Source organism: Amblyraja radiata, chromosome 38 (assembly GCF_010909765.2).
Source record: "Amblyraja radiata isolate CabotCenter1 chromosome 38, sAmbRad1.1.pri, whole genome shotgun sequence".
NCBI classification, from domain to species: Eukaryota; Metazoa; Chordata; class Chondrichthyes; order Rajiformes; family Rajidae; genus Amblyraja; species Amblyraja radiata.
The window spans coordinates 5137664-5151704 of NC_045993.1; the positions used below are offsets into that span (position 1 = coordinate 5137664).

Below are 14041 nucleotides of genomic sequence, written 5' to 3' on the forward strand. Positions count from 1 at the left end.
CATTTTGCATGACCTCTTTGTTTTGGACTTGGTCACAAGAGGAAAGAATTAATTTCTGTGTCTATCTCATCAAACGCCTTAATTAACCTGAAGATTAGTCGATAATCTGTAACGATCAAGAGAATACATACAGGTTTTTGACTCAATATTTTTAGCCTCAGGTATCATTCTTGAATTTGTTCTGCCATCTATCCCAGGGAAAATACACTCACTAAAGACGATGGCACAAAGATTGTGTGGGTTAAAGGCCACTTGGTCTTCCTTGTCAGAAACATTAAAGCAAACCACTGGATTAAAATAAACACAGAGCACCGGTTACAAAAATCAATTCTGAATAAATAGCCAGTGGCCAGCTACAACTGCTGAACTTTGTTATCTGTAGTGGAGGGAGGAGGGGGCTGTCTCTCAACAAAAAAAAACGCACGCAGTCTCGACTTTGCTTCTCAAATGACACCTCGCGCTCACGTAGGAGAGGAAAGCATCCTGCAACAGACGTAGCAAAATAATCTCCTTACTTGTTGAGGAGATCGTCAGCGTCAGGCACAGGCAAAGAAGCATCCTCAGAGCCAGCAGTAGGCACAGTCGTGACACCACTGGGGTACAGCGAGGGAGAGAAAGAGAGAGTGAGAGAGAGAGAAAGGAAAAACAAAAGGGCACAAGGAGAGAGGGGCAGAGAGAGAAATTATTACAGAGAAACGACGTGGGGGTATAAAGCACAATGGTGTTAATAAGCATCGGATTGTTTTGCAAACACTTACACTAACATTATTAAAGGTAAAAAGGTTTAATTGAAGAGGCAGAATGTTAATAGTACTCGGAGAAGGGAGCATGCACAAGTTTCAAATCATCAAAAAGAAAAATCCATGCTGGACAGCATTTAATCAGGATAATGGCACACAGGTTTGGCCTCTCTCCTCAGAGTCTTTTCCTAACGTTGCTGATTCTTCCTGCCCCTAAATCACACCTGCCTCTGCTACCTCACCCAACACTTTGGAGCGGCACGGTGGCGCAGCGGTAGAGTTGCTGCCTTACAGCACCAGGGACCTGGGTTTGATCCTGACTACGGAGTCTGTACGTTCTCTGCGTTTGTTTTCTCTGGCTGCTCCGGCTTCCTCCCACATTCACATTCCAAAGACGTACAGGCTTGCAGGTTAATTTGGCCTTGTTAAAAACTGTACATTGTCCCTAGTGTGTGTAGGATTGTGCAGGTGAACGGGGATCTCTGGTCGGTGGGGACTCGGTGGGCCGAAAGGGCCTGTTCCCACATTGTATCTCTACACTAAACCAAACTTTGACCTCTGGAAGCATCATGAACAAGCTCTTGGTACAGACACACAGGTCATTGGGATGTGATTAGAAACAGTATACCGGGGTGGTTCGGGCAGTCATGGTGGTGCAGCGGTAGAGTTGCTGCCTTACAGCGAATGCAGCGCCAGAGATCCGGGTTCGATCCTGACTACGGGTGCTGTCTGTACAGAGTTTGTACGTTCCCCCCGTGGGTTTTCTCTGAGATCAGTTTCCTCTCATGTTTCAAAGACGTACAGGTTTGTAGGTTAATTGGCTTGGTAAATGTAAAAATTGTCCCTAGTGGGTGTAGGATAGTGTTAGTATGTAGGGATCACTGGTCGGTGTGGACCCGCTGGGCCGAAGGGCCTGTTTCCATGCTGAATCTCTAAACTAAACTGAAATCTCACAGGCCTAGACGTGTACCTAGACGTGTACCAGAACCAGGCTGCAACTTTCATAACATCATTCATGACATGGAGATATCTGGTGACATGCTGAGACACTGAGTCATTCCACCAAAGACTAGCCTGGACAATACAATGAAGTGCAGCTTCATTCGGTGGTTTGAACAACAGCCAACATTTCTCACTTTTATTGCTGTTTATTTCCCCCACTTCAATTAGGAATAACAAATTAAATGCCTGGTACAAACCAAGATAAGACACAAAATGCGGGTCAGTAACTCAGCAGGTCAGGCAGCATCTCTGGAGAAAAGGAATAGGTGGTGTTTCGGGTCGAGATCCTTCTTCAGAGTCAAGGGAGAGGGAAACTAAAGGTATGAAAAGGTAGAGAACAAAGCCACCACCGATGACTCAGGAAAAGTAGAGCCCACAATGGTCCATTGTTTGCTGTGGAAGAGGTGATATGGAAGGGTAACGAGCAGTGAAATTAGCCAAGATGACTAGGGTGGGGGAAGGTCAGAGAGAGGGAATGCATGGGTTACTTGAAATTAGAGAAACCAATGTTGATTTCTCCTGCTGAGTAACTCCAGCATTTTGTGTCCATCTTTGGTGTAAACCAGCATCTGCAGTTCCTTCCTACACATTTAGGTTACAACCCAAATCTCTTTGAGATTGAGTAAGCTGTCAGCATGGTTACGAACTGGGAAATGCATGTGTCAATGGCCCCATGGAATTACAACCAACCAGATGCATCAATACATTCTGCGTGGGACTCGCTCGCTGAGTGCAAGCCAAGCCATTCCTTGGCCAACTTTGGAGAGAAGGACAAGGAAGTAGCAAGGAAGTTGGAAGCATATGCTTCCATCCAGAGTAGATAAAATGCCGGAGTTACTCAGCGGGTGAGGCAGCATCTCTGGAGAGAAGGAATGGGTGACATTTTGGGTCGAGTCTGAAGAAGGGTCTCGACCCGAAACATCGCCCATTCCTTCTCTCCAGAGATGCTGCCTCGCCCGCTGGGTTACTCCAGCATTTTGTGTCTACCTTCGATTTAAACCAGCATCTGCAGTTCTGTCTTACACATGCTTCCATCCAGATATATGGCACACCTTATGACTGCCAACCATAGGCAGGGTTAGTGGTGGTCTACAACAAGAGATACAACGACAGATGAGAAAATAAGCCAATGGCCTGGAAGTGGCTCATAATAATCGAGTTACAGAATGCAATTCTAGTGTCAAGAGTTACCGGATATCAAGATATGCTATGTTACAAAACAAGTATAATCACTACAATCTAATCAAAAGCCAATTAATGGGCATGGAATTCCAAGACCTTTGCAGCAAAAAAAACCTGAAAGAAAATGAAAAGCTCAACTTAGGGGGCAAGTGATTTGGACCGAGCTTCAACAGATTTGACTCATTGCTCAATTACTGGTTGTGGTGTGAGACTCGGGCGTACGGAATATGTCCGTCCGTTCTGCGGTCGATAAATCACTTGCCCGAAACCGGAGCTCATTTTCATTCAAACAAAAGCAACAGGTAACATTCGCCAAACTGAAAATAAGAAACGGAGAAAGATTCAAACCAGCTACTCATCAGCGCACTTCGTTCCACTTAAAGACGGTTCAGGTCAAATTCTCCCCATGCAGAGCCACAGAGGACGGAGACACGAGAGACTGCAGATGCGGGAATCTGCAGCAACAAGCAATCTGCTGGAGCATTCGAGCAGCGCCCATGGATGGATAGGAACAGCTGACATTTAGGCCGGCACAATAGCACAGCTGGTAGAGTTGCTGCCTCACAGCACCAGAGACCCGGGTTCGATCCTGACCTTGGGTGCTGTCTGTACGGCGTTTGCACGTTCTCCCTGTGACGGAGTGGGTTTCCTCCGGGTGCTCCGGTTTCCTCCCACATCTCAAACGATGTCAGAATCAGAATCAGAATCACACTTTATTCGCCAAGTATGTTTTGCAACATACGAGGAATTTGTGGGTGGGTGGGTTTATGGGTTAAGTGGACTCTGGAAATTGCTCCTAGTGTGTAGGGAGTGGGATAGTGGGATAACATAGAATCAGGGTGAACGGATGATCGACGGTTGGCGTGGACTTAGTGGGCTGAACAGTCTGTATTCATGCTCCATCTCCAAACTAAGCCTTGTACCATTGCCAGAATCAACCAGAAACGTCGACCATTCTTCTCCATCCACTGATATTGCTCGACCCGCTAAGATCCTCCAGCAGATGGTTTGTTAAGCCATAGAAAAGTTGGCTTCACTCAAGCCACTTCAAATCTGCGTTCAGATTGAAGCGTGGACATAGAACATGTCAAGCAAAGAGCATTCCCTAGTCAATGCACACAAGCCTATACATGCCGAATGCAACCAGGACAACACCAATCCATGAATTCAGCACATGCCCTTATTTCACATTACACATCTACTTCCGATTTAGAGACTGGCTTCTTGAGTCACATTGCACAATTTAAACCACAAGGTTATTTTTCATTAATTTACCACCATTTATTGGTCATCCCTAATGGTAGTGCAGTAGCTTGTTAGCCACTCTGGGGGCTGTTATGAAAGAAGACTTTGCTGTGAGCCTGAGATCATACAGGCAAGGACAGCAATCTATTTCCCTGAAGGGCATTAGTGAACAAGGTTGTAGCCTGGTACAATAAAACTCTGAAAGTCCACCCACCAATGGTTTGGAAGTCCTGTGGGTTCAGTATCTGGCTGGGGTGGGAGTTGTCGTACAACTTTAGGCTGTGCACGCCATATGCAAGAAGAAGTATCTGGCTCGCTCACTAATCCAGATCGTGAGCCAGGGATCCAGAGAGATACCGGAGCAGAGGATCCAAAGAGTGGCCGGGGCTGAGTCCAGACTACAGACCAGGAGTTGGGATCCGGAAAAGTATGCGGATCCGGAACAGGGGTCAGTTTAAGATACGGCGCATTTACTCGCTCTCTTTAAATTTTCTGGTGAACCCCATTAGTTTATCAAATAACATCCCAAACAAAAAGAGCAAATTAAAAAAGTGCTTGGGAATTAACAGGAGTGATGTACAGTAGGCCAGGGAGCCAGCTAATCTAACCTACCAAAGTCCTGGGGATTATCGGAGTTTTACTTAACCATTGTCGGAGTTTTAATTTAACCATTATCGATAGTAAATAAACCTGGAACCAAAAAAAATAATTTTGTTGAAGTACATTCTCAAGCTCTTAAATTCTCAAAACCAAATTCATGTCTCCCGAATAATGTTAGGTTTTATATACCTGTTTAAACCACCATTACCCAAACACAAACCCAGAAGTGAGCCCAGCCTGTACATGGTCGGCAGATTACTTGTCCGCTCATTAGTAAACCTCATGTGGTTTTAGTTACTGGACCCTTTAGATCGTCACTACATGCAACTAACTCAAAAGGAATATATTAACATCTTCCCGTGAGATGCCTTTGCCTGCAATCACGATGAAAGCTTTGAACTGAAAAACAAAAATACTTCAAAACGTCAGTACGACTTTGCAGGCAGCTAACATGTTTTAGTAATTAGAGGCTGTGGACAAGAGCAGTTTCAAAACCCCTCCCTCGCTTACTGTGAGACTTTGGACTGTGACGGCCAAAATAAGGAGCAGAATGTCACGTGTAGTATGTACATGGGAGTCATTTTGGACCCTGGACTGGTTCAAAGTGGGGACGGTGGTGGGGGGGGGGGGGGGGGGGGGGGGGGAAGGGGGGGGAGGGGAGGGGAGGGGAGGGGGGGCGGGGAGAAGGAAGGAAGATGGGATGGGAACAGTCCAGCTTTATCTCGGCAGTTGATGGCTTACTCTGGACCCAGGGCTGCATCCACCAACAACGAGGTAGGGCTTTCACTCGGCAGATCCAAGCTTCTGCTCCATCCCAAAAGCAGAGGCAAGCGTGTGGAGGAAGAGAGAGAGGAAAAAAAGAGAGACCAAAATCACAATACAACCGCTCTACATAACCACTCCAAAACATCTCGCAAGCTTTCTCCGTAAAATCTATGGATTTAAAAATGAGCATTAGATTAAATTTTGTAGATGGGCACAGGAGATGCCTGTGCTGGGGAAGGTGACATTTGCTCGTTTAACATTGGGCACTGCTTGGACTAGACCTAGAACAAAGGTCATGTGTGACACCATCCCATTGTCAGGGAGCAGAGAGCTTTTTGTACCAATTCACATCAACCAGTTCAGAGACCATTCCTTACAGCAGTAAGAGGACAGTTTTACTCTATTTTTACTTGATAATCGTGGTCATTAGCACAGAATCATAGCCGTGGACAAAGGAACCAGGCAGAAGCCGACTACACCTATTTCACTTCTAAACAAAAGATGACTTCAATCATATTTGGTCTGGGCTAAAGTTGAGCACTGTTCCCAAAGGTAAAAGGAATTCTGGTATCCTTTCCACAAACCCCAATTTCAATGATATGCATTGCAACTGTGCACTTAAGGAGAAAGAAAAATACATTGGTGACACCTGCTTACATATTAGACAGATAATTAGCAACCACAACCAGAGAGCAGTGTCCAGTACTATCGACCTCCATGATGACCCTTATGCCCCTGTCCCACTTAGGAAACCTGAACGGAAACCTCTGGAGACTTTGCGCCCCACCCAAGGTTTCCGTGCGGTTCCCGGAGGTTGCAGGTAGTTGCCGGAGGTTGCAGGTAGTGGAAGCAGGTAGGGAGACTGACAAAAACCTCCGGGAACCGCACGGAAACCTTGGGTGGGGCGCAAAGTCTCCAGAGGTTTCCGTTCAGGTTTCCTAAGTGGGACAGGGGCATTAGACTATCCTTGACCTGACATTGCTAGCTTCACCTTGCACTAAATGTTATTCCCTTATCATGTAGCTGTACACTGTAAATGGCACGATTGTAATCATCTATTGTCTTTCTGCTGACCCGACAGCACGCAACAGAAGCTTTTCACTGTACCTCGGTACACGTGACAATGAACTAAATAAACCAATTATTAATGTCAGAGATAAGTAACTCAAAATAGGATTTGACATCTTTTGGGCCAAAGTTTAGATCCAATGCAGATTGCCAACACAGGATCCAAGGCAGAGTAAAACTGGTGCATTTTGCTGCATAATCATCATCATCATCATCATCATCATTGTTGAAAACATCAAAGGGCACAGTGCCTTACAATGCTATGTGGTCGCAACTTCTACTGAAGTGTGGATGGCCGTGGGCTCGCTAGAAGCTCATCCGCCCTTTGACAGGTCTTGTTTTTGGTCCTGCTGGGGGTCCACAGCCCCCTCCTCACCTGGCAAACCAGGTGGGGGAGACGGTTTAGTCGTCGACTATCTGACCATGGAGCAGGTAGCACGGGATTACATGGTACCCGTGGCGGGGGGGGGGGGAGACTCCCCCTGACCTAAACTAGTTTTTATTTGCACTGCCTTTGTCAACTCCCGAAGCAAGAGTGATGTGAAGAGGAAAAACCATGTTGCCTCGCCTTGCAATGTGACCACAAGCCTCTGAATGATTATTGGAACCATCTCAAAAGACTTCACAAAGTAAAATGATGTTGCTGCTATTACAGGAGTTAAGACGGGACCTCTTGTGGTGAACTCCAGAGCCACATAAACCATTAACAAACTGACCCTGCCAGAGGAGTTTAACATTTTAAACTGTGCTGCACACCCTCAATACTAATACTGCATTGACTATTGACTCCATTTATACCTCACTCTGCCTCAGCAAGGCCAGCAGCATAATCAAGGACCAGTCGCACCCTGGCCACTCCCTCTTTTCACCTCTCCCATCGGGCAAAAGGTACAGAAAATGCTAACCACCAGATTCAGGGACAGTTTTTTCCCAGTTGTTGTCAGGCAACTGAGCTGGTGACTCTCGAACTATCTTTGATCGGACTTTGCTGGCTTCACCTTGCACGGATTCCTCTTCTACACTGTAAATGGATCGATTGTAGTCACGTTTTGTCTTTCTGCTGCCTTGTTAGCACGCAACAAAAGTTTTTCCCTGTACCACGGTAAATGTGACAATAAACTAATCGAAACATTTAGATTGCTTGTTCAAATCCTGGGGTGGAACACAAATACTAAACCTTCTGTTGCGGAGACGAAATTGTGTTAGTCCTACCTAAGCAAACACTTGACATTAGTTAACACGTATGTAATAGCAAGTGGTGCCAGTAGCAACACCAGGTGCATGGATAAGACTACAGACTTAAACTGCAGCATCTTAATTTGGGATTGGGTGAAGGGCTCAGCTCCCCTATTCTGTATGCACACAAGCTCAAATCCCGGGAGTGCAGTGTTTCTTTGAGTTTATTATTTGAAGCCAGTTACGCCATGTCCAGGAACAGTTGGCAGTCAGGGTGGCGCAGTGGTAGAGTCGCTGCCTTACAGCGAATGCAGCGTAGGAGACCCGGGTTCAATCCCCATTACGGGTGCTGTCTGTATGGAGTTTGTACATTCTCCACGTGACCTGCGAGGGTTTTCTCCGAGACCTTTGTTTTCCTCCCACATTCCAAAGACGTACAGGTTTGTCGGTTAATTGGCTTGGTAAATGTAAAAATTGTCCCTAGTGGGTGTGGGATGGTGTTAATGTGCGGGGATCGCTGGTCGGCGCGGACCCGGTGGGCCAAAGGGCCTGTTTCCGTGCACCCTCAGATGCATAGAAACAAAACCCAAAATATTTTACCTCTGTGCTTCGTCATAACTTAGCTGGGTATTGTGGTAATCCCTAATGTACAAGAACTTCAGAATTACTGGGAACTGTCCAAATATCACAGCAGTTAAATGAAGAAGGAAATCTGAGCCAAGGATTCGCAGTGGAGTGTACATAAATGAATGCTTTTAAAAAACATCTCACACAAGCGTTACGAATCATAATATATTTACTCTGATTGAGCAATTCTGATTGCATCATGACCTGGTGTGGAAATTCCAACACAAAGCCATGCATTGGGTTTTGCAGAAAGTGCTAGTCCTGTGCCAGTCTATCACCGGCACAGCCCTACCCACCTATACCATCTACACAAGGCACTGCATCAAAGCAACCGTATCTACCATCAAGGAACCAACCCCACCATCTGGGCCCTGCCCTCTTGTTGCTACTATCGGGCAGGAGATACAGAAGCCTCAAGTTCCACATCACCAGATTCAGGAACAGCTACTTTCCGAAAACCATTTGGTTCACAAGTTCTAAGAGTAGAATTAGGCCATTCGGCCCATCAAGTCCATCATGGCTAATCTCGCCCTCCTAATCCCATTTTCCTTCCTTCTCCCCATAACCCTTGACACCCATTCAAATCAATAATTTGTCTATCTCTGCCTTATAAATATCCACTGACTTGGCCTCCACAGCCCTCTGTGGCAATGAGTTCCACAGAATAACTGCCCTCTGACTCAAGAGGGTTCTTGAACCAATTCATGCAATCCTAATCCTACTTCAATAACGTAACACTAAAGATTCCCTCTTTCACTACCATAGACTTCTGTTTTCTAATAGTCTGTGAACTAATGTCTTGTGTTTAGCAAAGTCTTTTTTTTTCCCCCATTTCTTTTTGACATGCGGAATTTATGTATAATTGGTGTTTTTGTGTGACTGTCGGAGTTCTGCACCTGTGAAGCTGCTGCAAGCAAGACTTTCATTGTATTTGTCTGTACTTCATCGAGCTTGTGCATACAACAGTAAACTAGACTTGCTTTGGAGGCATCCATTGCAGAATTGGCTTTGGAGTGATGCACATTTGGAGCGGCACAGTAGCGCAGCTGGTAGAGCCGCTGCCTCACAGCTCCAGAGACCCGGGTTCGATCCCGACCTCGGGTGCAGTCAGTATGAGGTTTGCTCGTTCTCCAATTGCACAGTTTCCTCCGAGTGCTCCCACAACCCAAAGACGTACAGATTTGTAGATTACCAGGGGCCACCGTCTTGGAATAAAGGGGAGGTCATTTTAGACTGAGGTGAGAAAAAACTTTTTCACCCAGAGAGTTGTGAATTTATGGAATTCCCTGCCACAGAGGGCAGTGGAGGCCAAGTCACTGGATGGATTTAAGAGAGAGTTAGATAGAGCTCTAGGGGCTAGTGGAATCAAGGGATATGGGGAGAAGGCAGGCACGGGTTATTGATTGGGGACGATCAGCCATGACCACAATGAATGGCGGTGCTGGCTCGAAGGGTCGAATGGTCTCCTCCTGCACCTATTTTCTATGTTTCTATTACATGCCCCTCGTGCTTCGAGAGTGAATGCGAAAGTGGGACAACATGGAATGATCGATGGTCAGCGTGGACTCGGTGGGCCGAAGGGCCAGTTGCCGTGCGGTGCCGTGCGGTATCGTTCAATCGCCAAAGCAATGAATTTGTGCTGGCCGGATTGAAATTAAATGGCACCAGAGTGGCAAACCCACCTCCTCAACTAACAAGAGACGGACTGCATCCTCTGCACTTACCGGGAGAAATTGTCCTCAGCTCCGGGTGCCAGAGCCCCAATGGCGGGCATAGCATCGGAAAACACATCAACCAGCAGGCTGCCCCCACTGGCAGGGGCACTCTTCAGGCCCAGCAGGTCGGCAGAAGGCGAGGGTGTGGACTGCATGAAACAAGAGAATCAATGATAGATTAGCCAGAAATCACAGCACCAACTCACAGTTCATTAATACAGCCCAACATTAAATGGTAGGACCAGCTGTTTCTCTTCACCTGCTTTAAAGCCTGTGCTTTAAAAGCAGTTAAGTTAAATCTGTGCAAACACTGCTTCACTGAGTGACTGGTTACCTCATTGGAAAGGATTTACTGGAATAAGTCGCTATTTTTTACAAATCAGGTAGTTCACTTACAAAAACAAACTATTTAGACGTCTGCGAGTTGGGGGCTATGAGTGAGTGGATAGGGCGGGGATGGGGTAAAGGGAGCGAATGAATAATATTAATATAATATCAAGGGTGTGTGTGTGTGTGTGTGTGTGGTTAATGAGTGTGTGTGTGAGTGTGTGTGGTTAGTGAGTGTGTGTGTGTGTGTGTGTGTGTGTGTGTGTGTGTGTGTGTGTGTGTGTGTGGTTAGTGTGTGTGTGTGTGTGTGTGTGTGGGTGTGTGTGGTTAGTGAGTGTGGGTGTGTGTGTGTGTGTGGGTGTGTGTGGTTAGTGAGTGTGGGTGTGTGGGTGTGTGTGGGTGTGTGTGTGTGTGTGTGTGTGTGTGTGTGTGATATTAGTGAGTGTGGGTGTGGGTGTGTGTGTGTGTGTGTGTGTGTGTGTGTGGTTAGTGAGTGTGGGTGTGTGTGTGTGTGTGTGTGGTTAGTGAGTGTGGGTGTGTGTGTGTGTGTGTGGGTGTGTGTGTGTGTGTGTGGTTAGTGAGTGTGGGTGTGGGTGTGTGTGTGTGTGTGTGGTTAGTGAGTGTGGGTGTGTGTGTGTGTGTGTGTGGTTAGTGAGTGTGTGTGTGTGTGTGTGTGTGTGTGTGTGTGTGTGTGTGTGTGTGTGTGTGTGTGTGTGTGTGTGTGTGTGTGTGTGTGTGTGTGTGTGTGTGTGTGTGTGTGTGTGTGTGTGTGTGTGTGTGTGACGCTGCAGCCCCCCCACCACCACAAGGTCCCCCTTGATCTAATTTGACATAATGAGCTCAGTGGAAATGGGGAGAAGTTGACCTGACATTGGTTCCCATTCGGGTTCCACATGCCAATGGAAATCTAAGGGGAACAAATTTTCCACAAGAGGAATAGGAATCTGAGGGGTGACTTTTTCCACACAAAGGGTGGTGGGTGTATGGAACAAGCTGCCAGTGGAGGTAGCTGAGGCAGGACTATCCCAACATTTAAGAAACGGACAGGTACATGGATAGGACAGGTTTGGAGGGATATGGACCAAATGCAGGCAGGTGGGACCAGTGCAGATGGGATATGTTGACCGGTGTGAACAAGTAGGACCAAAGGGCCTGTATGCACACTGTATCACTCTATGACTCTAAGAGGTCTGAAGGGTACGTCTTTCCATACAAAGATTAATTGGCATCTGAAATGAGCGGCCAGAGGATGTAGTGGAAGCTGTAATAATATTAAATGGGTACCGTGACAGGTACAGGAATGAAAGGGCAGAGAATGACATGGTACTAAAGTAGGCGGGTGGGATTGGCATAGACGGGCTGGGCATACATCTCTAACTCTCCACCAACTGAATTTTCTCATGTGAAATTGGCATCTGAAGTGGACTTATTGACATAGGTTGATAACTCCAGTTGGTCAGCAACATCATTATTGTCGTATCATGCAACTTCCAAGAAAATTACAGGCCAATTCAATGGGCCACAGTCATCCAAACCCCACCAGCTACACAGATCCTTTAGACAAAGTGAAGGAATCCATGGAATGCTATACAATAAACTGCTCAATCCCCTCATTATTCCACACATTCATTGTGACTAAATAATGATAACGAGGATACTTCTCTGCTTAGTCCCATTTCTGTTTTTGATTTTTCCCTATCATTTCACTTTTTTGTGCTCAAGACCACATGATCCAAGTTCCCTTTTCTGCATTAATTCATTTCTTCCACTCATGCCTGGTTATTGGACAAGGGTGGGAAGGACAGCTTCCAGACCACTGTAATTAAGATGGTATTTCTAACTGTGCAACGCTTCCCCTATAAAGCACTGAGGAAATTGTTCCAAATTTGTGAAGTGGCTGGAATGGAGCTCACAACCTGCTGAACTGGAAGAAAAAGGTGCCACGTACTGTGCCTGGTCTGACATATGGTCCTTGATGGAGCAAAGCAGGTTGTAACGTTGACATGTAATATTGGCGCTCCATGAACGGTGCACTCACTCACCACTGTGCTGGCGTTCACAACAGTCTCCACACCGCCGTTCACCTCTGTTTGTTCCTTCTTCCCTTCTTCCATTTCAGCTACTGTGCCTGGTCCCTTCTTCTTCTTGAGCTTGGCGAGAATAGAGGATTCACGTTCGGGGAATGGTGGCATCTCTTCCAGCACGGTGGCCTAGAGTGCAGTAGGGAACAAAAGGGGCAATGAGTGAGTGAATGAGAGTGTGTGTGTGTGTGTGTGTGTGTGTGTGTGTGTGTGTGTGTGTGTGTGTGTGTGAGAGTGTGTGTGTGTGTGTGTGTGAGAGTGTGTGTGTGAGTGATAGAGAGTGTGTGTGTGTGTGTGTGTGTGTGTGTGTGTGTGAGAGTGTGTGTGTGTGTGAGTGTGAGTGTGAGAGTGTGTGTGTGTGTGTGTGTGTGTGTGTGTGTGTGTGTGTGTGTGTGTGTGTGTGTGTGTGTGTGTGTGTGTGTGTGTGTGTGTGTGTGAGTGTGAGAGTGTGCGAGAGAGAGCGAGAGAGAGAAATAACAACGTGGAAAAATAGACGCCTTAAATAGGGGGGGGGAGGGAGAAAGGGGGTGGGGAAAGGGGGCAGAGAGAAGTCTGCTACCGAGGAAGGAGCGGATATGTCCCTATGTCATCCCCTGTAATTTAACTTCCCTCTTCGTGAAATCGAGTCAAGCAAAATGGCGGGAATACTACAATTAAAAACATTCTTGTCCACATTTTTAAATCTTTCCCCTTCACTTCCTCACCTCCCTTTCTCAAGGTTGCACCAGCTCTGTAACTCGGATTTCTATACTCCAATCTTCACACCATTGCTGCCTCTTCTTTCAGCTGCTCTCTAACATTCTCTGGCCAAGCCTTTTTATTTATTTTTTCTTTTTTCTAAAGGCATCCTTAAAACCAGCACCTTTAATTTAACTTTTGCATTATCTAGCCTGCCATCCAATCTCGTGAATCAATGTTAGTGGATAATGCTGTGGTGTGCTTTAGCAATCTTTTATCATGTTATAAATGGGTGGTGCTGGTATTGTCTATTTTGCCAGAGAGATCATCACAGGTGTCACTATAGAGCATTTAGTTCACCTGCACTGAGGTACAGCAAAAAGCTTTTGTTTGGAAGGAACAAATTTGGTCTTGGTTTTCTTACTACAGCCTCAGGAGAGAGCAGGTAACATAGCATAGATCATGAGTTATACTTAGGGACGTAAAACATTGTAAACCACAACTGCATTTTACCAATTGAACAATGTTTTGTTTAGTTTAGAGATAGTGTGGAAACAGGCCCTTCGGCCCACTGAGTCAGTGCCGACCAGCGATCCCCGCACACTTATTCTATCCTACACACACACACAGTCGGAACAATTTACAATTATACCAAGGCAAATAATCATGCATGTCTTTGGAGAGTGGGAGGAAACCGGAGAATATCCGGCCACGGGGAGAATGTACAAACTCTGTACAGACAGCACCCATGGTCGGGATCGAAGTTAGGTCTCTGGCGATGCAAGGCAGCAGGTCTACCGCTGTGCCACCGTGCCCCTCTTATTGAACAAATAAT

The 14041-nt window shown here is 46.3% G+C and overlaps 1 protein-coding gene across 4 annotated transcripts in view; it reads right to left on the minus strand.

Annotated features, from left to right (window-relative positions):
• ap2a1 (adaptor related protein complex 2 subunit alpha 1) overlaps positions 1 to 14041 on the minus strand; it is a 71109-nt gene that overhangs the window by 12370 nt on the left and 44698 nt on the right. Inside the window, exons 14-17 of one of the 4 annotated variants that reach the window (XM_033013269.1) lie at positions 12490 to 12657; positions 10130 to 10269; positions 5511 to 5573; positions 516 to 593 (exon numbers count right to left, since the gene is read on the minus strand). In XM_033013269.1, coding sequence (XP_032869160.1) covers positions 516 to 593; positions 5511 to 5573; positions 10130 to 10269; positions 12490 to 12657 — 449 coding nt within the window. The remainder of the gene's footprint in view (positions 1 to 515; positions 594 to 5510; positions 5574 to 10129; positions 10270 to 12489; positions 12658 to 14041) is intronic. The other 3 variants (XM_033013270.1, XM_033013271.1, XM_033013272.1) reach the window with 3 other exon arrangements.